The sequence below is a fragment of the Aricia agestis genome, chromosome 8, assembly GCF_905147365.1.
Source record: "Aricia agestis chromosome 8, ilAriAges1.1, whole genome shotgun sequence".
NCBI classification, from domain to species: Eukaryota; Metazoa; Arthropoda; class Insecta; order Lepidoptera; family Lycaenidae; genus Aricia; species Aricia agestis.
The window spans coordinates 8,673,755-8,698,809 of NC_056413.1; the positions used below are offsets into that span (position 1 = coordinate 8,673,755).

Below are 25,055 nucleotides of genomic sequence, written 5' to 3' on the forward strand. Positions count from 1 at the left end.
GCTGTTACTTGACAATAAAAAGAGATTTAACTGTCACTATAAACACTAAAACTTGTGATGTTAGTAGGTTATGTTAAAATATAAAAGTCAGTCTCCAACTAACATCGTGTGACTCTGTATTCTGTTTGTCCGTCTGATCGATTTTGTTACTGTTAGGTAGATATTAAATATTATGTAGGAATAGTTGTACCGCCCCACGTATGAATACTTTTCGTCCCGTAATAGGACATAGGGTAGTTTTGTCGCATAAAAATGTATGGTTCCGATAAACTACTAGCGAAATGAAATGTTGGCAACTTTTAGCATTAAATATTTACATTATTTCACCTCCCGAATATAAATGTAACCGAACCTGTCCAAGTTGAAGAAAGTTTCGAGGGTTATGATCTAATTGACTTTTATGTCACACTTTATACACTTTTCCGAGCGACAAAATATATAGGGATTGTTTAAGTTGGTTCGGATCTTTTTATTTCTTTTAAGAATTCATTAATCATGTAACAGGTGAAAAAACTTGTAATGTTGCGCTTGAAACTTTTATTTTAATAAAACTATATTTTAATTTTCCGTACTTCGCGGATATCAGATATATCATAGATATCAGATATCAGATATAGATAGGTATTCATTCGTTCGTTCATCCATGCTAATCTAATATATTAATACGCGAGCGAAAAATTTTGGAACCCTTTTCACGAAAAATGCGGAAACGTAGGAGCATGAAATTTCGCACAATTGTAGTTTATATGGAGAAGGAGAGCATCGAGCTAATATTGATTTGTTTTAAAATTATGCTTTTATCATACATTATTGTAATAAAATATTACACACCAGAATGCGCACACTACCATTTTTTGACTGACATGTATAGGCTATACACACGAATTATATTCCTTTGTTTATGTTTGAAGTCTGTTGTCAAATCTTTAAATAGTATAAAACAAAGTCGCTTTCCGCTGTCTGTATGTATGTGTGTATGTATGCTTAGATCTTTAAAACTACTCAACGGATTTTGATGCGGTTTTTTTTAATAGATTGAGTGTTTCAAGAGGAAGGTTTATATGTATAACATATGCATAATATGGTAGAGAAACACTGATAATTTTAGAGGTTTCTAATGTTATGTCGTAAATAAATTCATTTTTTTGCGTTTATATTGCAAACGCTGGCTAAACCCTACGAGATAGATCAAAATAATGTACTACAGTATTGTACACCTTAATAAGGTAAACAAAAAAGTCCGCGATGGTATATGTCTATTTCTTAGGGATAACTCACAATAGCCATTTTTGTTCTTTACTTTTTACGAAAAATAATGGCTTATTTACGAAGCGATTTTAACAATTTACAACATTAACCCTTATCCAAATAAACATGTTTGGAAGCTAAGACATTAAATGTAGATTATAATTGTCTTTTACACTATACAATTTCGATCAATACTTTAGAAGTTTTCAAACGTATAAACTTACGCGGAATCAAAAAATATGTCGCGCGGCGGCGGCCGAGGGACATAGCGGTTACGGCGGAACCGGCCGGGGGCTCTCATAAGCTTCGGGCTTATGTTATTGTAGTAGATAGTGTATTTCGTCATTGTGTGGTTGTGCAGACGGTAACGCAGAGGAGCAACCACAGCGCTTTCTTTCAGATATTCATTGTTTCTGGTTCTTTGGTTTCTGAATTGTCGATAAAAATATATTTGACTTGGTTAGAAAAACGGACTTTTGTTTTTGCTTTGCGATTGGGTTATTTGTTGCTTTGTGGGTATTACTATACGATCATGCCTGGAAGACGTCGTCGTTCGAACATAGGTCGTAGTACAGTGAATGCCAAAAGAGCACGTTCAGCAAGAGATGAAGAATCGTCAACGGAACGTGAGACTCGCCTCAGCCAGAATAGTGATAGAAATCGGATACAGAGAGAAAGAGAATCGTCTGTAGAGCGTGAGGCTCGCCTCAGTCGGAAAATTATAGAATTCGGATACAGAGAGAAAGAGAATCGTCTGTAGAGCGTGAGGCTCGCCTCAGCCAGAATAGTGATAGAAATCGAATACAGAGAGAAAGAGAATCGTCTGTAGAGCGTGAGGCTCGCCTCAGTCAGAATAGTGATAGAAATCGAATACAGAGAGAAAGAGAATCATCTGTAGAGCGTGAGGCTCGCCTCAGCCAGGATAGGGATAGGCATCGAATACAGAGAGCAAGAAAATCATCCGCACAGACACATAGCAACACCGAACAAAACGAACAACCAAACAGCCACAGACCCGAGAGAGTAACTAATTCATGGGTAAATAAAGAAAATTCTGCCAATTTTTGCGAAACTTTTATCGTTTACGCAGCACAATAGGAAAAATCACCCGATTTTGAAACATTCTTCATTGGTGCTCCGCTTCTATTGGTCTTAGCGTGATAATATATTATAGGCTACATCCTACTAATATTATAAAGGCGAAAGTTTGTTTGGATGTATGGATGTGTGGATGTATGGATATTTGTTACTCTTTCACGCAAAAACTACTGAACGGATTTTAATGAAACTTTACAATAATATAGCTTATACATCAGAATAACACATAGGCTACAATTTTAACCGACTTTCAAAATGGGGGAGGTGTTATGTTCGTTTTCTTACATTCAACGATTACTCCGCCGTATGTTACCCGTTTTTTATATTCACAAAAGTGGTGATCTGATGAAGGATCCATAAGTAATCGAGGGAACTCCTCAAAACTTATAGGGAAACGTGTGGTGACTTCGGTTTCGTGAGAAGTATTCTAAGCATATGCTACCAACAAGTAAGATTTTGCACCGAGATATACCTGGTATACCGTGGTTCGGAAGGTGCTGAGAGAACTCCTGATTCTTTATAGATACAAGTTTGGGAGTTTCGGCGTTGTTTTAAGAACAGGAACCATATGCTACTATGCAAATTACATTCATCATCATCATCATCATCACTACCATATTATACCATTTCATAGTCTTTTAGATCGAGACTCGAGTTTGTCAAGCGATAATTAAAAAAAAATCTTTATTTTATTTCTAAAAATAGTTTGACGACCTCTGTGGCTCAGTGGTGAGCGCGTTGGTAGCTCAAGCCGGAGGTTGCGGGTTCAAATCCCGCCGACGGAACAAAAAGTTTTCAAAGTTCCTGGGTCATGGATGTGTATTAAATATGTGTATCATATAATAAAAATCTTAAATATATGTATAGTATAAAAGTATTAAATATATTTCCGTTGTCTGGTACCTGTAACACAAGTCCATCAGGTACTTACCACGGGGCCAGACTGACGTGGTGTGAAGCGTCCATAGATAAAAAAAATCTATACCTACCTAATATAATAACATTGAAGAGTATGTTTGCTTGAACGCGTCAATCTCAGGAACCTGACTGGATAAGTTTTTAAACCAGACCTGTAGGTCTGATTTAAAAACTTATCTCAGTGTTAGATTGATCATTTATCGAGTAAGACTATAGGCTATATTATATAATATATTATCACGCTAAGACTAATACGACCGAAGAAACTCAGGAAAATGCGGGAAAAACGGGGAAAATATTTTTTATGGGAAAATGTAAGGTTTCTGTAAAATTCCTAATTTACGCGGGCGAAGCCGCGCGGGACATCTAGTTATAAATAAACTTTTGTTCTTTTTAATTATATCTGAAATATTAAATACTTTAAACGGAGAGCCAAATTTTTTTTTTAATGAAATAAGGGGGCAAACGAGCAAACGGGTCACCTGATGGAAAGCAACATCCGTCGCCCATAGACACTCGCAGCATCAGAAGAGCTGCAAGTGCGTTGCCGGCCTTTTAAGAGGGAATAGGGTAATAGAGGAGGGAAGGGAAGGGAATAGGCGAGGACAGGGAAGGGAATAGGGTAGGGGATTGGGCCTCCGGTAAACTCACTCACTCGGCGAAACACAGCGCAAGCGCTGTTTCACGCCGGTTTTCTGTGAGAACGTGATATTTCTCCGGTCGAGCCGGCCCATTCGTGTCGAATCATGGCTCTCCCATGTATAATAAGAAGATAATTACATTTAAGGTCAAATTTTGACCTTTGGACGATCTCTAGTTACATAAATTGCAAAAGTCTTTACCTCGTCAAGCTTAAAATGTTCAATCCCAAATGTATTATTTTTAGTTTTTAAGAAAGGTGTATACTGTATAGTATAATACAAAAGTATCATGTCTGGATAAAGGCTAAATTTTAAAGGCCGAAAACCACCTGCAGCTCCCCTAATGTTGCGAGTGTCGATGGACGACGGTAGTTGCTTTCTATCAGGTGACCCGTTTGCTCGTTGGCCCATTTTATTTTATAAAAAAAAACTATAATAATAGGTGGACTTGCCTCGTTTCCCGACGTTCTGGAGGAAAACCCTGTTCTTGAAGGCCTGCTGCTCGCTGGCCTGGCGCATCTGCTTGCGCGCCACCTCCAGCATCAGCCGCTGCCGCAGCACCTCCATGGGGTTGCTGATGGACAACGACGGCATCTTGCGCTTCGGCCGCGCACGCCCGTAGTGCTCCACCAGCTGAAAACAAACGAATGAGTGAAAAAATTTACTTTACGATGACGGTCCCTTGCGATCGAAATAAGAACATCTTTACTAAGTTCACACCACTTCTGTCAATTTGTGTGGCCATTGTCCATGCTTGACTACATGAATCACGTGTGACGATAGTCAATAAGCGAGCGAAGTGGCGTGTAGCCACACCACACGCCTCGCAATAATTCACTTACACATTAAAGTACGTATCATAAGTACATTATACGTCAGTAAATGAGCAACGCGATTCTAGCGTGAAAGCCTTAATTGGGTCATTCATAAAATTATGTTAGCACGAAAATGTATGAAGTACCTGTGTAGTGCTTCAGTTAGCGCTGGACACGTGGACTGAATACGAGAAAGTTAATTTTCTCTGAGTCAAGAGCAATTATTTATCTTCATAATGGCATGTCACTGATTGTTTTTACCAACAACTTATACTGATATTGCCATTGTATTTTTTCTAGCTAATCATAGTAACGAAATTTCAATATAATGGTTATAATATGCGCTCTGTTGCTATGGAATCCGTAGTCCCTTGATGATTATTATCGGAAATGTAAATGAATGATTACGATTCAGATTGTCGGAATATATTTGTCATCTTCGATAGTTTAAATTACAGTGTGCAGCAAATATTATTGTTGTTTAGGTAAAATTAAATGCCGCCCCTTCACGTTGGCTCATGCTGTTATGAACATTTAGTTGTAGGGACTTAGTTATTAACCTTAGTCTCTGTTAGACTAGTTCGCAATCATGGTTATTCATCAAGGTTCAACGTGAACAGGGCTTTTAAAATAATTATTATTGTTCCAATAATTGAAAGTGGAAAACATTTTCCAGATAAACAAAAATGATAAACTTCAGAATCGCTCGCAAAAAAGTCATGGAATATGTAAATCGATCACAAAATAGTATTGATTTATGATTTATGAATATTAATTGATTCTCGAAACCGATATGGCTAATTAACAGTTTGTTGCGAGATCGGCACGAATTGTACAAATCAAACTCCGAAACTGATCGAATTGGCTACAAACTTTTCAATTGTCAACAATTTCGTTCGATTAATATTTGATTTTGCTCGTTGCTTTTATGTACTTAATATTAAACTTCGATTTTCAATGAAAGTAGATTAACCCTACTTTGATACAATATACAATCCAATCTCGGTAGATTTAAAACTGAATTACAGCGAAGGAAACAACAATTAAAATTAAAGACATTCAGAGTGGATGAATAGGGTAAGTAAAAGTAATTTGGAAACTGTCGTTTTTTGCGTAAATGAAGGCTTTAGGAACGGGAAAATGTATTGTAAAAAAAATATTTAATATATAGTTACTTAGATATATTAGCCAGATGATAAAGAAGGTAAGTAACAAGGTTTGTTTAAATTATAAAGGAAAAAATAAGTTATTATTCGTAGTTATTATCGGTATATTGTAAAGCGTACACTTTATCCACTCATGTCTACAATTATACTTCAACTTTTCGAGTTCCAGTTTTTTTCAATTTCTAGTTATCGATAAAGAATGCACTATTGAGAGAAGAGTAAAGTAACCTATTACTTTACTCTTCTCTCAAGAGTGCATTAAAATAATAATAAAGAATGATACAAAGAATTAATAATTTCTCCAGGGATTATTTTGAATTCGAAAATGCCTCTTGGCTGATTAATCTCAGTCAAATTAAATAAATGTAAATGGACAAATGACAATACATTATTTTAACACATTTACATAAGAAGCACAATTAAATAACAATAGAGCGAAATGAAAAAGTTTTCTGCATTATTTGATAAAAAATAGGATGTAAATAAACAAAAATTGATAAGTTATAAGATAAAACGTGTTAAATTCAAAACTTTTATTCAAAACGTACATTGAGATACAATCATTTCATATTCATAGAACTACAAAGTCAACGGGAAACATTTTTAAAACTTATTAACAAACAATCTTACACTTAAAATTACTAAAGAAGTTACGTCCTACACGTTAACATTACAGTAACTTTTTAGATTAAAAATATTGATTTCCTAGGAGTATTCAGTTCTTGAAAATGCCACTTTGACTTTCGGAATTTATCTTCATTCCGAAGGGTTCCAGAAACCTGCAAAGAAAAATATGTTAGTAAATGTATTACCATGAATATGTCTATTACTTTCAACTAAGCTATTCAATAGGGATTTTTTTCGCAAAGGTCGGAGCAGAGGGCGCTACTAACACTTACAGTAAACAGTTAAACCAAAATCCGACATGTTGCACACGTCATGTCATGAAATGTCATCAAACATCGAAAAAAGCTATTTGTTTGTAAACACCTGTTTATACTGTGTATGCTAGTGTTGTCGCTAGCATGAAAATATTGCAGTAATATGTCCTAATAAAACAGTTTTCTTTGTCTAAACTAATATTATGTAGTAAAAATATGTTGCTTGCTTACACCGAGGAGGCTCCGAAACTAATAGATTTCGTTGATTAATCATGGGGAAGGACATAGGCCACTTTTTGTCGGGGAAAGTTTCCACAATTTCTTTATACACTCTACAAATTATTATTTAAGTAGAAAGTATGAACTAAATCTACATAAAGTGTATCTTTGTAATGTTTATGTTTTCAGAAGAGTAAGTTAAAGCGAGTATTCTGTCTACTAACCCAGTGCTATAGATGGGTAGTAAAAAGATCAAAGTTTATTTTCTGTTCGTATAATATTCAAATGTACTGTAAATATATAATTATATAGTATATCAAAGAAACATAATGTTTCCAAAAAATATGGGAGTCTGCTTTTTAAAAACGTTTTTTTTTATGTGAGGCAAACATTTCGAAAATATTTCTAATATTTTAAAAAGTAAGGAACATAATATTTCATTGCGAAGAGAAAATATCATTGAAATTCTAAGTGTAAGCATTTAAAATAGAATTCAACAGACGCACGACTTGGTTCGGTGTTCGCATAAAATCCAAAAAATACTTTATTATTATTTGTCACCTCCTAAATATCTACAAAAACTTCCCAACAATGGTTCCAAATCTCAAATATTTATATCGCCTCGTCGCCGGCGCGGGCGTACCCTTCGCCGACAATGATCCCGCCGACAATATTCGCCGACAGTTACACGACTTGCCCGTATAATACGTACCCCGTTTGCCGATGTCATTGAGGAAGTTCCGGTTGGCGGCGGCCTGCAGCGCGTGCTCCTTCCTCTCCTTCTCCTGGCTCAGCCGCTGCCGGATCACAGACATCGGCAGCTCGATAGACAGAGTCGGCAAGCGTCGCTTCGTCCTCTCAGCCTTTCATTTTAACACTTTTATTAGCTTGGGCTGTTTGTGTGTAACGGAATCTTTGAGCATGATTTCTACCTATCTCCAGTAGTCTGATTAATTTTGCATACGCATTAAAAGCCAATGACAATGTAATAATTTGTTAAAAAGCGTGTTTTTTTTATATTTTTTTTTAACTATTAATTTTTAGCATTAAGTTTAAGCTAACGGACATGTTTATCGTAGGCACGCCACACGAGTAGTATATTAGGTGAATGGTGTGTGAATATTAGGTGAGAAGTGAATGGAAGTTGGAGCATATAAAAGTAATAATGTAACTTTTATAACATTTTCTTACTATTACTGTACACTAAAACAATTTTTAATTTCTATTATACCATTAAAAGTAAACTAGAAGTATTTTTATATCCAAAATTAGAAAGAAATAAGTTTCAATTTAATTAATTTTCATTTACTTAGAAGTTGGTACCAGGTATACACGGCTACGTTAATGATCTGTGAAACGTAATAAAAGTTTCATTTTATATTGGAGTGTACGAGATTAAGAAATAAAAGGTAAAAAAGATTTAGAACAATATTAAAATTACTTTGACATTAAAAAAAACAGGCCAAGTGCGAGTTGGACTCGCCCATGAAGTGTTCCGCAGCAGCAATAAGGTTTATTTCTATGAAATTAAAAGGTTTTTGATTTATTTTTATATTTCAGTAGATTTAATGAAAGTTAAATTAAGGTTTACCATTTATGACGTACAAAAAATCTACTTGCTAGATCTCGTTCAAACCAATTTTCGTTGGTAGTTTTTATAGTAATGTACATCATATATTTTTTTTAGAATTATTATGCCCCTACTTTAGAAGTTAGAGGGGGGGGGGACACACATTTTACCACTTTGGAAGAGTCTCTCTCGCAAACTATTCAGGTTAGAAAAAAATTATATTAAACACCTCAATACGATTTTTGAAGACCTATCCATAGATACCCCACACGCATAGGTTAGACGAAAAAAATTTTTTTTTGTTTCAGTTGTACCCATGGGGACCCCTAAAATTTTTAATAATTTTTCCATTTTTGTATCAAAATCTTAATGCGGTTCACAGGCTACATCTAATTACCAAGTTTCAATATTATAGTTCTTATAGTTTCGGAGAAAAGTGGCTGTGACATACGGACGGACAGACAGACAGACAGACATGACGAATCTATAAGGGTTCCGTTTTTTGCCATTTGGCTACGGAACCCTAAAAAGATTGAAGTTTATACAAATTAACATTACATTATTAAAAATATTGTATGAACTTTTAATGTGATTACTTGTGTAAAATAATTATTTTAGTGCATTTTTTTTAAATCCCAGTGCAAAATATATAAAACATTTTAACAACGAATTACACATAATTCACAAGTAACTTTCAATAAACAGACCACATAAAATTTATGAAAGTCGAAATCATAATTACAGCATCTATACAATTTTCATAACATGATATAATAATTTAGTTCTTTCATACAATTTTAAAGCAGATTTTTTGCCATACACCTGCAATTTTTCTTGCACTCAAACTACAAAGGTCCGCTGATGGCAGAAAGTACCTGCTCGAATCGCAGTTCGTGCAAATCACTTGTACGCGGGAATCCTTTTATGACTTTTTGTGGTATTTTAATCAAGCTGCACTCTTCTCTCTTCTCTAACATTTTTATCGCTAAGTTTTATTTTTTAACCAGCCACAATGCTAATTGCAGTGTTTTGAGCAGATGAAAATAATTTTATTATTTTTCCTAAGTCCGCTTCGCTTTGTATAAACTCATTGAAACACGGAACGAGCATTATTAGAGAAATACTGCAAAATATTCAAGTAACGTGCTACAATGTAAATTAGAGTGTATGCAATCACTACCGATTATAAAAATATTCATTAGAAAATGAAACCTGATTCTAAGCGGGCTTCTACACGATCAATTTTATTGTGCAATATCACGTATTGTCCAATATTATTGACCGTCTAGGGTTGATATTGAACGCCTTTCAATCTTATTGTCAAAATATAAATTGTTCAATGATATTGCACAATAAATTGATAGTTCTACTAATTCGTATTATTGGAAATAGCATGACTTAATACTTAATTATTTATTATTATGTGCCCGCATGAAACCAACTTCCTTCCTACGCGGCCATACTCACGCGTCTGCGTGAGTATGGCCGCGTAGCGGACTTCGTAGTACTACGCCGTAGCACCGTAGCGCCGTAGCGCCGCTACGTACGCACGTCTACCGCGGCACGTCTTTTTTTTTCTTTTTTTTCGGTATACAGACTAAATATATTTTAACGTAATATTACTATCCCCGCGTTCCATCTAGCGTTAAAAACGATCAAAACGCTCAAAATAGGAAGCATTTTTAACGTTTTGATCGTTTTTAACGCTAAGTGGAACGCGGGGATTGTATTTCGTTTTCATATTATTAAATTTACTAAACAACATCTAATTAATTTATTAATATTATTCATAATTGAAAAAAATGTTTGTGACGTACGAAGAAAAACAACATGCAATGCTGGAAAAAAGATTACTTAATAAAAAAAATCAAATCAATAAATTATTATATGCATGTTCGAAAACCATATTTTTCTGCGTGAATTAATAAAATGGGTTTTCCAGTACCGCGCAAATGAAAAACGTAATTTGTTTCATCCTCAGAAATAAAAATTTTCGATCTCACAAAATTCATACAAAGTCATACAGCATGAAATACTGTTAATAGCGCGGAGTGGGACTGAATGAAAACCGATATGTTCCCGAACTTTATTATTTTTGCAATTTTCTCCTTCACATTAACTCGATGACATTGTAATTTGTTCGTGTAATTACAAACTATTGGCTTTCAGGAACATTTTAAACGACTATTTACAGCGAACACAATTTGCATACTTTATATTAAACGGTTAAATTACCTTTTGTTTTAAATTAAATGTAACTTTAAGCATTTCAGTTAATACGTCGCGCTGAATTAAACATTTTGCGAAACCGATTTTTGTCTTTAACATCATAATATTATTGTATTTTCATCAGTTGTAATTTGGATTGTGGCCTCTCAAAGGCCGAAAGTTGTAATAAAGTAATTGCGGCTAAATTGACCCATAATGGATCAATATAAGTTACGAACTTCGCAAACGTAGTACCTTGTAATCTTGATTACTCATCATGTTCTAACGTAGAGAGGAGCCGTAACAATATGTTAAAATCGTTAGTAACACAGCCTTATTGGTCCGAACGCGACTCGCTCCGCGTCGCTGTGAAGCGATGTTCTAGCGCAGTGGTCATTAACATTTTTACGCGGGCCACAAACATGTTTTCATCTTGGTGTCGCGAGCCGCAACAAAAAAAATTTAGGGTTAAAAAATTACGTTCTACAAAATTATCGATTTAAAATTGAAAAAAAAATCACTACTTTCGCGACGACTTTACATTATTTTGCCGACGGATTTTGCGTGAATTTCAAAATGGTTTAACATCACGCGGGCCACCAATAAAGTCCCGGCGGGCCGTGCGTTGGGAATAACTGTTCTAGCGTTTCATATGACGTGCTCCCGCTCCGGGCGCTCGTATTGCTAGCCTAGCCCGTACCCGGATAGCTGTGAAGCCAGCCTAACTTCGTGAGTCTTTTTTAAGAAGTCGCGCAAGTATTGAACGTGAAGTGAATTGAACCTTGACCTCACGTAATAAGAGTGTATGTGTACCTGTGAGTCGTGGGGCTCCTCGCCAAAGTAGTACATCCAGGGGGCTGCGACGCGGCCTCCGACCGGCGCCACCGCGTACATGTCCTGCAACACATTCTATGTTAACCCCTAGAAGATGAATGGATAATTCTTAGTTATAAGTCTCTAAGTATGTAAGTCCCCCGCTTTGCTTCAGAGAAAAATTGGAATACTGCCTACTTTTCCGATTTTACTTTTAATTTCGTCCCGGGTTTCAGTATAGGTCCTCCGTCCAGAGTTTTTTTCATAAAATAAGGGAGCAAACGAGCAAACGGTTCATCTGATGGAAAACAACTACAGTACTACGGATAGTCGCAACATTAGAAGAGCTGCAGGTACGTTGCCGGCCTTTTAAGACGGAATACGCTCTCTTTTTCAAGGTTTGCAGGTCGTATAGGTCCGGAAAGTAGGGTAGCAGTATGCTGGTGACAGTTCGTTTCAGAGTTTTACAGTGCGCGGCAAAAAGTTACGCGAAAAACTGGTACAGTTTTAGAGTAGTTTAAACATATCATTCGGCTCTATATTTAAAGATGTTGTATGATAGATTACCGCTGGTGATCCAGGCTTACAGGAGTTGCAGTTGAGGAAATAGTGGGCCAATGTCCGCTTAAAAAATTAACTAAGCGTTTAAACAATACAGAAGCAATGTATTATGTACCGTATATTGAACGTTAAAAATTGTTTCAAGGCTTAACAAAGCACGTGCAGCAACATATATAATACTGTTTAGTTACAAAAAGATTTCCATGAGCAAGAGAGCAAACAATACGTATGTTGTTTTTGCCACGAATGTGTAAATTTTCAACTTGCTCTGTACGTATCATTCCTTAGTAGGTACTTTAGTAAAAGTATTATGATATAAAACAAACTCGCTTCCGGTTTATGAAAACATAATATTTGTATTTAAAAAGTTTTCGTTTGATTAAAATAACAATGGCCACAGTATCCCGACCGTTCATTTGAATTCAAATTTAACTTTACTTATGATAATTGTTGGGCTTTTTGTCAATCTTTGCCCGTTCATTTAAATTCATGTTCATTCATTTAGGTCTTATCGACGTATTAGCGGTCCTTAGGAATCAAGCACTACGATAGGGGGTTTCGGGGGCGATAAATCGATCTAGCTAGGAATCGTTATTCGTTATAATACCGTTATTCGTTGTATCGTTATATCGTTATTCGCGTTTTATCGAATACCAAGCAAATCTCGGTCAAATAGCTAGTTATAATAATAAATAATTGAAGATGTAAGTGGATGTGATAACTAACACAAAAAGAAAAAATGAGTAATTTCGCTTATGTTATAACATAAGCGAAATTACTCATTTTTTCTCTTTTTGAACCAACCTTTTAACTTTAAATACCTATTTCATCATCTGGCTAATATGGGCCATTAGCGGGCTATACATAAAATGCCCATTTATTTCAAATCATTTCCCCGGTCCTATTACTTCTGTTTATGCAAAAAATGATCAAATTGCAATTAGCCACTTCACACACTTACGTCATACGTGATACGTAATTGTGCATCTAACTTCGCTGAGGTTGCTGAAAAATTATGGATCGTAATATTCATATTGAAGCTTATTTATCCCGGTAACAATTTTAGCGGATACATCATATTCACGAGAATATTGTCAGTTTAGAAATAAACAAAATCTGATAAATCCAGCGTAGTTGGACAGGATAAGCTCGTGTCAAATATTAAGGGAACGTACGAGCACGTCTACTTTAAGATTTATTTTCGCAACTCTCAGAACGGATCCTGTCATACGTCAGCTGAGATGTACAGTCGGTGCCGCCTTATAAATGTCCTGTGTATTTTAGTCTGCCAAAGCGGTATGAGTTATTTAGAATATTTCTTGTTTTTTACCCTTATTTGTTTTTTCAGATGCTATGAATATTAACAACAAACATAAAAGTAATGACAATCTCTTGTGAATATAGCATGTAAGTATTTAAGCTTGGCATATTGGCATGTGTTTATTTGCTAATTGCCTAAAGTTTGTTTTGGATATTGCCAAAAAAATTACAATACACCTTATAAATTATAATATTTTAGGGATTTCTTTGTGTAATGTACACTGTACAGGTAATCAAGTACAAACGCAAGATATTATGTATAATGGACGCATCTAGACAGACTTGCAAGCATGTTGTAAGACGTTTCCGATTAAACTAGACATTTCATAGTAAAACTGTCAATTTTTCAAAATAGTTGATCCATGACGCGACGTTACCTGAGAACTTTAGCTATTGCAGGAACCAGAGAAGATGGGGACCTATGTAATTTGGTCGCATTATGTCAAACCCAGCCGACACGCCCGACAGATCACAAATAAACATTGAACTGACATGATCCGACCGAATGACGTGGGTCTGTCAACTGTCTATGAATCAATTTCCTCGATGGTACCTATGCACCTACAGTCTGTCAAGAAAGTGAAGAAATTAAAAAGTGGCAACATCGTAGTGTCATTCCCTTTTTCTTGGTTGATTTGAAAGTAATGACACGACGATATTGCCACTTTTTAATTTCTTCACTTTCTTGACAGACTATACAACTGAACTTTATTATATTGCAACTACTTACAAGTGAAGCCGAGCAAAAATAAAATAAAAAATTATAAGGTTGATAATATTTTGCCCGTACGAAGGTGCAGGACAGCGACAAATAATTATAGTGTGAAATTTATTAATCTGGCTGCTGATCTGAAATCTGATGACTGCAGGCCCAAAGGGAATTGCAGTTAAACGCCGGCAACGCACCCGCAGCTCTTCTGATGTTGCGAGAGTCCATGGGCGACGGTAGTTGTTTTCCATCAGGTGACCCGCTTGCTCGTTTGCCCCGTTATTTAATAAAAAAAGTCATCATCTTCGGTATACCGACCTCGTCTACCTCTCTCCAGTCGATGGGCGCCAGTCCGCTGGCGGCGGGGGCGCAGCTGACGCGCGCGCCGCACGCCACCATAGCGAAGCACCACACTGACCACCACATCTGGAAAACACATACACTTGACTGTCGGTCCACAGTAATATACAGGTGTAACAAAACTAAGAGCCGGGACACATAAACACGATACAACATCGTGTCGTACCACGTTTCACTATGCGACGTCGTGTCGTGGGAATCCACGACGAGCATCGTAAAAAACTACGACGCGACATCGTGACGTGCCACGATATACGGTACGACGTCGCGTCGTAGAAACTCACGTAGAAATTCAAAGATGATGCATCGTGAAACGACGCTGCGTCGTGGTACGACACGACGTCGTGGTGTGTATGGGCCTCCTATATAGAGTTCGCTGTAACAGTAGTAGCGCTAAAAGAGTATTTTTTTGTTTAACTTTGTTTGGAAAAATTCATGACGCCGGGGCGCTTGCCCATAAAAATCATAAAAAATTGGTCTTTCAGCGCTGCTACTTTCACAGTGATTTCTTTATAAGGGACACACACCCTAAAGTGTTATCACTTATTTTTTTTCACCTTGTGTAGTGAGTGGCGGTTCTGTCTATAATTGTCTCGTCTCACAGTGTTGTTCATTTTTCATACATTTTTGCGAGGCCCTAAATAAAGTCATATTCTTTCTATCTAATCAAAAAAGCTTTTTGATTAAAACTTAACTTTAAAAAAGAGTATTGTATGATACCAAGTTAAGATTCTAACTTGGTATTATACAATACACTTTTTTAACGTTGAGTAAACGATGATGCTTACCACCGATTCAGTTTTAGACCTTAGAAGTATGGTATTATTTTTGAAAATGTTGAAGTACATAAAAAAGTAGAGACATTGACATAATTTTAAGAATCGTTTAATAACAAATTCTATATTTTATAATTTTGCTAGTTAGTTAACAATCTTACGGCATTCATAATTTTACGGTGACATAAATATACATCTCTTTAGTTTTAAGGGTTTAACTGACCAAATAGGCAGGAATCGATTTCGCTTGAATAATCTTTGGCCTATTCAGATTTATCCATGCATCGTCTTAGCTAAGTTTAACTGTGCCTGCTATCTCGAAGTACCCAGCAATTTGTGTCGAGAAATACGTAATCACAAGCTTGTAGTAAGCCTCCTGCCTTCTTAGACTAGAAGGAACGTCGGACGGAAGATGTAAATACGGCAACTTATATAGCAGCCTATCTATGTGAATAAAAATGTTTAAAATGAAAAAAAACTATTTTAACCAACTCTCAAGAAAGAGGAGGTTCTATGTGCGGCTATATATTTTTTTATTTTTTGTATAAACATTATAAATTGATAATATGACTTTTAGAGTTAAAACCGGTTCATGGTCTAATACTATAAACCATGTACCGTTTTTAACTCTAAAAGCCATATCAATTTCAATGCAGATTTAAAATAAAAGCATTTATAAGTATTTTGTAGTATGAATGCTAGTTTCAAAGCTCAAAGTGGTAGTTTAGTTAAATAAGGAAAGAGCAGTGCATTTAAAGTGTGCAAATAGAAAACATGTGTTCCACGAAAACCTAATACAAACAACTACTGCGGTTTTCAATTATGAACGGAACATTTGTTTGTTTTCCTCCTAATACTCTCATGATAGTTTAGTTTAAAAGGTTCCCTGGGCGATAATAAGATTAAGGAAAACATCTACTGAACTTAGAAAGAAGTTTGTAAAGTATGTTTTAACAAAACTTAGCTAGTCACAACTTGTTGCTTGTCCAACATCAAAGTTACAGGGGTAAAAATTAATAATAATGAGATAAACATTGAACAAACATTGAGCGTTTTGCTTTAAGAAAAATCTACCTCATATCAAAGTGTACACATGTTGATATGAGGTAGATTATAAAGTTATTTAAACAAGGAATATAAAGTTATTTAAACTGTGTCCGAACTCAGAGTAGACTGTGGAAAATAAACTCTTTCAGTACTGGATTATTGCAAATAAATTAAATATTAAATACTTTAAGTATGTAAAACTCAACAGAGAAAATATTATCAGCTTGTAAGAGATGAGTAAGTATGAATCGTATAATATTAAAAAAGATAAAAAAATATTCTGTTATAAAATTTAGCATTTTGTATATCTTAATAGGCGAGTAAAAATGTATAATATTTATTTTACACTAAGATAAGAAGCCGATCGTAAATTGCTAAATATTTTACAAGATAAGAAAGATAATAAGTACATATTATATTTATCTAGATATAGTATATCTTTTATCTTGTGAAGATGATTTATCCAAATCATCTTTTGGCTATATCGTGAGTGTCTGCAATATTTCACTTTCATTATATTGAGCTCTATTCTTAAAGGTAATGAACATTTAGTTTATTAATCTGGCTAGGTATTTAGCGAACTATAATGTACCCTAACCTTGTGAGTGGATACAAACAATAACATCTCCTTCGATTCAAGGACCCAAGGAACCTTTGAGCAGCGCCGAAGTAAATAGAATAGCCCTTTATACCAACACGTTTACTTTATCGCTTCTTTATAGAATCGCCGACCAAAATGTATGAAATTGACATTAGATAAGTTGAATATAAATAAGTGATTAAGAAAACCTCCTGGCTAAGCCCTCAGAGCCCTTGCGTTACGTTTGCTTTATCGTTTCTTTATAGAATCGCCGATTAAAATGTACGAAATTAACAGTTCGAAAAAACGAAGTCGACATTTGTCGTGTATGTCACATTTTGATCGGCTATTTTATGAAGAAGCGATAAATAAAACGTGTTAGCTAAGGGCTATATGAATGGGAAATTCCGTGGACGGAGAATAATAAAAATCGTTTCAGTGAACTGAAACGATTGCAAGGATTGTGCAATCACGGGTCTACGGTTAACGCATCCGTGGGGACCGTAATTTACTTTCTACAGGTTTCTACCTACACAGTACACAGTGCAGTTCCCTACTGAATGCCATACAAATTGAGATTTCTACTGCGACATTCTAAGATTTTTTTAAAACTTAACATGAAAATTCTTTCGCGAAATATTTTTCTAAGATTTCAATACTACATGATGATTTAGTATTGTTTTTTTTTATATATTTAGAATTATTGTATTCCTCAAAATTTTGTACAATATTTTTAGAACTTGAACGACATAATATTAAATTTCATTTTGAACAAAACTGTAAGTAATTCTTGTAACAGCTGCTTCTGTATAAAAATCTTATCATTTTATTGCTATCTGGCGTTTATATAAAGCGTTCAAGAAATACAGGAATATAATATTATATCAGTTTTATGGGTAAATTTTATCGATCGTCTTCATGCATGTGTTAGCTTAAAAGTTAAAACCGCTTTTTTATGAAATAAGGGGACAAACGAGCAAACGGGTCACCTGATGGAAAGCAACTTCCGTCGCCCATGGACACACGCAACATCAGAAGAGCTGCAGGTGCGTTGCCGGTCTTTTAAGAGGGGATAGGATTACAGGGGAGGTAAGGAAGGGAAGGGAAGGGTAGGGAATTGGGCCGCTTATTGAAAATATACTGTTTTTCTCAAAAGTCGTAAATGTCAACAGAGCAAACGGTCCTAAAATATTCTCCACGGTGATTAGGCTAAATTGTAGTTACGAGTTACGACTATTCAGAACTTGGACAATTATACGCAAGTTATATTACTTCATAATATTGCAGAACAAAATGGAGATTGAGTATAATATAACCTGTTTAATACCTTACTAATATTTAGTTCTTATTTCTAGTACTAATTGTTTTTTTCCTACCAGAAAACTTAACAAAAGTTTTAGATACTTGCTTAATTAAAGCAATAAATTAAGTAGCACTTAAGTTAAGTAAAGTTCATTAAAAACATTTAGGGGAAAACTTGAAAAGCATTTTAAGAGTGAATACTAATGAAAATTGGCATTTCTTCTGCTGGAGCTTTTAATGATTGGGTGATTTGCAATAAGAAATATTATAAAAAGATAGGATATTTATAGTTTCTGCCTACACAATATTACGTAGGTGAATGGATCCTATCAAAGTAAGGAAGTAACGTTACGTTAAGATTTTCTAAAATCAGAACTACGAACTCTCAACAAAAACTAACAAACTTTTTCGGGATAAAAAGTATCCTATGGCCTTTTCCGGGACTCAGAGCATCTCCACACCATTCAGCAAAATCGGTTCAGCGGTTTGGGCGTGAAGATTTAATAGGCAGAAGACACAATTTCATATTTATAATATTAGTATGGACGTACATTGTACTATCAGAGAAGTTGATTCCTAGGCAGGTTGCAGACCTGATTAATCTGGTCACGTTAAGTCAAACCCATCCGACCGATCACAGCACACATTGGATTGACCGACCACATGACGTAGGTCCGTCAACTGCCTAGGAATCAATTTCCTCGATGATACATTATCATAATATTGTGACTACATTATTTATTATTAAAACTGAGTATAACATGGGTCTTCTTCTTTATTCTTATCGATATAATGGATGGGCTTCTCCAAACAAATCTCATAAAAGTATTGGCGTGTTATTGATTAGCATTGTGTTCGGCAACAATATTGTCCATATCAATCACCAGATTATATAATTATTATGTACCTGTATCACATTAGATGATTGATTAGACCCGTATTGTTGCTGTCGTGCCTTTTGTGAGCCAATTGAGCCTTAGGGTCAATTCAGACCGCAACGCGACGAGGCGAGGAGAGGCGCGACGCAGCATAAATTTGTATGGATTTGACAGATTTCAATTGCGTGAGACGTCTTGAGAATCTGTCAAATCCATATAAGTAAATTTAGAAATGCATCTACGCGTCGCGTTGCGGTCTGAATCAACTCTTATGCGGGCTCCACACTCGCGGCGCGAAAGCCCGCGAAGGCCGCGAGCCGCGAGTGTGGAGGGTTTCGCGTCTTCGAGTTCTCGCTTTGCGGCTTTCCCCGTCCGATGTCGGTTTTTTGCAATAATGACTTCAACGTCCATTTTACTCAAATGCGCGAATGTGAATGCGAAGATTGCGAGTGTAGAGGGCCGTATTTCTGCGCGTCGTGTTCATGGCGCGTAGCGCCCGTGAATCGCGGCCGCAATTCGCGCCGCGAGTGTGGAGCCCGCTTTAAGTTACCGTTCCGATCAACGCAGCAAGCGACCGCGACAAAATTGAATAAAATAAGTCTGCTAATAATTTATATAAGATTTTTACGGTCTAATTAACTTTATACAAATTATAGCAATCCGTTGCATAACTTTACCGATCTTATAAGTGCTTTTGTTTAAGCGATGAAAATTGGAGGGACTTTGAAAGAGGTTACACATGCACTTGAATGCACCTTTGTTCATATTAGGCTTCTGTAGTATAATATAAATAAAGGTGTGCATTCAAGTGCATACGTAACCTCTTTCGAAGCCCTCTAAATCGAGCCTTAAACATCTCATGCAACAGGTTGACTCGATTTATATAGGTCTGCCCAAACGCGCGGTTTGGCGGCTATTACCGTGATATCACAAGCAATTGTAACGTAAATGAATTAAATGGTTACATACTATTTGCTTGTGATCTCGCGGTGTATCGGCCAAACCGCCGTTCCGCCTCAAATAAATCAAGCCTAAAATAACTAGTCCGTCGAGGAGAGAAAAGAAAAAAAGGAGCCAACTGCAGGACTGAGGTCTGAGGTGTGTTTTCATTAGTTTTTCTTTTCTTATTAATTAATATTATTGTTAGTAGTTATATATTATAAATTTTTGTATGTTCGTTATTGTTTTGTTTTCTTATTTTTGTTTATTTTATTTTTATTAGAGTAAGTATAGTATAGATTTTACGCCTTATTTTGTGGTGAAGTCACTCATTTGCCCTGGCAGAATACCAGTGCAGCGAGCTAGCTTGCTGTGTATAGCTGAGCCTCGGCGAATTTTGACATCTCACAATATATATGTATTGTAATTTGTGGGATTTGTAGGTATTGTAGAAATTAATGCTAAGCACTTCAGCTGTATTATTGTTTGATTAATATGTGTTGTGTGGTGACAAAATATAGGTAATTATTCTTATTCTTATTCTAAATACTTAAGTAAAAGCACACAGCGGAAAATCTGGCCCTTTTTTGGGTTTTTGAACATTCATATTATCTTTTTTAATAATTAAATTATGAAAAGAAAGAAAACATAGAGACGTGCTAATAGTAAATAATATTCAGGAAAAAAAAATTATAACTCTACCGGCATTATCCAGGGAGGAAACAGGGGACAACGTTTGTATGGAAAAACGGCCCTAGTGCCTTCTCATAAGCGGAAAGAAAGGAGAATTTTCTGATAGGAGTATAAATTTCAGTTTCCTTTCTTAAATATTTAAAAGCAATAAATGCCGGATATTTTTAATTGCAATGAAATGAAGAGTACTAACTTCTTAATAACTCCAAATCTTTTACTTTATGATGTCAGTTTTAAGGGGCTATTAACATCTCTAATAATAATAAAGTAATATAAGTTTAATCTATGGATACTTTCAGGTTTGAACATAAATTTTACAAAGCACCTGTAGTTCGATAAACCTGTTTACAAGGTGTCGCGACACTCGATATATTGCCGAGATCAATCCACACCTACCTCATACAACTATCGTACTTCACATTCGTCACTTTGCAACTTAGTATACTCGGCAAACTAAATTGTAACTGACGAATTGTACTATCAGAGAAGATGATTCCTAGGCAGGTGGGCGACCTACGTAGTTTGGTCGCGTTATGTCAAACCCAACCGACAGATCACAATTAACATTGAATTGACAATATGATCCGACCAAATGACGTGCGTCAGTCTGTCAACTGCCTAGGAATCAATTTCCGCGATTAGTTTAGTAACAAATAAAGAATTTATTTCTTACTAAAATAGTCTGATGACGCCACACCCGCGATTCCATCGCGCCAAAATTCGTTTTAAATCGTTCCGGAACGGAACCGTACATTTTTCGGGATATAATACTTTATATCCCGAAAAATGTACGGTTCCGCCCAAACCGCTGAACTACTGTTCAGCGGTTTGGGCGTGAAGAAGAGGCAGACAGACACACTTAATTTCGCATTTCTAATATTAGTATGGATTACTATATTGTATAATTCAATTGTGGCATCGGCCACCATGCCTTTATTGGCCTATCTTCTATCGTATTCTAATTTTATAGGTCTGTAAATGTTTTATCGCTTATATTTTAATAGCGATCACAACAATATAGTAACTGAGACATCTCAGGCGAGCTTGTATAGATATCGATGTGTTTAGGAAATATAATACCGGCAAGGTAAAAAAACGCATCTTATTGCAGCTGTAATTAAGCTAGAGAAATGTCTTTGGGTTATAATGTTTTTGAGTGGATTTCAACAACTTGCATTTTTTATATAATTTTGGTGGAAATTTTTGTTTCCACCAAAATTGGAGATTTTGTGTTTACGGGAAACTGGTACGACAACCACCACCTAGACGAGTTAGCTTGTGACAAAATGAAGTGAATGGCGTATTTTTTATGCTTCAAGAATCAATGGTATTTTGTAAAAATAATGTTTTACACACCCTCTTACCCACCAAAATTAGAATTTGCAAGAAAAATAATCTTAAAAAAACTGCGTGCACTAAAGTTATAGCACACTAACTTAACTATAAACAAACCAAAACTCTACCAATATTCAAAATAACAAGATGATATTATTGCCACAAGTAGGATAATTTAAGTACACGAAAATTGCATAAAATCGGGGGCTTTGTGATAAAACGGTTTTCTTTCATTTCTGGCTGGAAACTGGTACGACCCAGCCCACAGCCACCTCCTAAACTGGTTAGCGTGTGGCTGAATGAAGTAAATGGCGTATGTTTTATGCTTAAGGGATCAATGGTATTTTGTAGAAACAACGTTTCGTAAATCCCACCAAAATTTAAAAATTCTCCTCGACAGACCTAAACTGTGTCATAAAAACTCAACTACAGAAGTTAGTACAATAAAATTTATATATTATGAAGAGTCAACTATATAAAACGACTACATAAAAATAAAAATCTAATCCAGTATCAAGTTTTCTGTTAATCGGTCTAGATCAGCTGATACGAAGAAACATGGTCGTATTTTCGAAGGAATATGAATCGGAGGCAATTATTAAACAATCGGTCGAGTTTATCGAGTTTGTCGGCATTAAGATCTAAACAGCACACCATAGTTAATTATAGGAAAGATAAGGGACTGGACCAGCAAAGTCTTGACCGGAGTGTAAAGGAAATTTTTGAGCCGGTAGATGAATCGTACATATTATGTCGTACTGCCAGATATTTACGTGAAACTTTATTTTTAGATGATTTTAGTTCTCTATTTAAAAAATTAATTAACTCATCAAACCCCATAAGCTCACCGGTGAGCGAGACACAATAGAATAACAATAGATTTCCAAGGATCCACGAATCACGATCGAAGGATTAAAATAATGAAGACGCATTCGAAATTTCGAATATATAAAATATCCAGTAATTAATCACACGTCAGGTGTAACAGAAGCACTTCAAAACTCTTATTACGTGCGCGGTAAGGGCGCGGTATGTTACACTTGATATGTGTACCTGGGTAGGTAGGTACTAATTAGTATGTAACAGGGTATTTGACAGATTTTTAATTTATTATATATTGTTTCTCTCCTTGTTACACTTCTTACAACGTCCTATCCTACTAATATTATAAAGGCGAAAGTTTGTTTGGATGTATGGATGTGTGGATGTATGGATGTTTGTTACTCTTTCACGCAAAAACTACTAAACGGATTTTAATGAAACCTTACAATAATATAGCTTATACATCAGAATAACACATAGGCTACAATTTTAACCGACTTTCAAAATGGGGGAGGTGTTATGTTCGTTTTCTTATATTCAACGATTACTCAAACGTCGGCCTGACCGAGCATGCTATCTCGCTCGGTCGGAAGATCTACCTTTGGCCGCCACGAACAACGTTAAAGTGTAAACTGTGAGCCGATATTAATAAAAATTTAAATCCTTTTTGTTTTTTGAATCAGATTTACATCCGTACACTGAACATTTATTATAATATCCCATTGTTTATAAGATAAGTTATCGTTTTACAACACAAAATTCGTAGACAACGCGCCAACGTCACCCCTGTGGGCGCAGATACACAAACTCCGCGAGTACATTCGTTTCACTACTGTAGGGATATGTCATATTGCTATACTGTGGTCTAGATCACAGTATAGCAATATTAGTCCCTACAGTAACGAAACGCCTTTGACGTCGCACGATGCCGCCACCGATGACAGGTACCGAGCAGATATGCCAGGGTTGCCACGAAACGGGAAATAAAATAAAAATAAAATATTGTGCTTGTAATGCAAATGTTATCATTTAATCTGTTTAATCAGTCATATTGCTATACTGTGGTCTTTTTTTTTTTTTTTTTTAAAGAAGGCAGGTCACTGTAGCCCTGACGTCACTGCGACCCATGAGGATCTATTGTGACTCCTTCGCACTAGAGTATCATCCCCAACCCTATACTGCTCATAAATTGAACGATATGGTTGGGGTTGGTGCCACGAATTTCCTCTGTGGACGAGTATTCGTGGCGACCAAGGTGCCTGTTCCTGCTCTGTAGTAGAGCAGGGCAGTCGAGGAGAAGGTGAATAGGTGTTTCATCCTCCTCCTCACAGAATCTGCAAGTCATTATGCTACAAATACCCATTCTGTTTAGGTGTTTGTTGAGCTTGCAGTGCCCAGTTAGGCTTCTGGTAAGGATTTTTAATTGGTTCCTACCCAAGGTGAGCACTAATTCTGATTGTTTCTTGTTGAAGTCAGGAATTAGTGCCTTGGAGTGTTCAAGGCCAGGGGTCTCAGCCCATTGCTTCCTGCATAGTCTGTGACCCCATTCCTTGAGCACTTGCTTTGTGGTACTGGGAGTTATACCACAGAATGGTTCTGGACCATATATGAGACTCTCGGCCCCAAGCCTAGCCAGCTCGTCAGCGGTTTCATTGCCGGGGACGTTGCTGTGGCCCGGGACCCATACTAGGCGGATGTTGTTGTTCCTTCCCAGCATGTTTAACGTCTCAATGCATTCCAGAACTAATTTGGACGAGACTTCTGCGGCAGACAGTGCTTTAAGTGCAGCTTGACTATCGGAGAAGATAAAAACGTTTTTATTAACTAGGTCCATCTCCAGGCTTTCTAGTGAACAACCGAGGATAGCGAAGACTTCAGCCTGAAACACGGTCGCAAACTCCCCCAAACAGGCGTATTTGCCTTTTGGTGGCCTGCCTCCGTAGATTCCGGCTCCCGCACGGTTGTCTTTCCTTGATCCATCCGTGAACCAAACTATGTCGCTAGGGCGGACATCGATTGGATTTTTCCTTTCCCAGTCCTCCCTGGAAGGTATAAAAACCTGGTACTGCTTCGAAAAGCTATACACCTTGATCATGGCATCTGATGGCATGGCCATGATAGGTGATTCACTGAGAGACTGTTCCAGCTGTCGAAAT

At 36.2% G+C, this 25,055-nt stretch overlaps 1 protein-coding gene across 3 annotated transcripts in view; it reads right to left on the reverse strand.

Annotated features, from left to right (window-relative positions):
• LOC121729301 (diuretic hormone 45) overlaps nucleotides 1-25,055 on the reverse strand; it is a 77,756-nt gene that overhangs the window by 5,497 nt on the left and 47,204 nt on the right. For 2 of the 3 annotated variants that reach the window (XM_042117771.1, XM_042117772.1), the window contains exons 3-5: nucleotides 14,486-14,593; nucleotides 11,578-11,661; nucleotides 4,358-4,538 (exon numbers count right to left, since the gene is read on the reverse strand). In XM_042117771.1, coding sequence (XP_041973705.1) covers nucleotides 4,358-4,538; nucleotides 11,578-11,661; nucleotides 14,486-14,593 — 373 coding nt within the window. Of the gene's footprint in view, nucleotides 1-4,357; nucleotides 4,539-6,535; nucleotides 6,666-7,698; nucleotides 7,850-11,577; nucleotides 11,662-14,485; nucleotides 14,594-25,055 lie in introns of those variants that run through there. The other variant, XM_042117773.1, reaches the window with a different exon arrangement.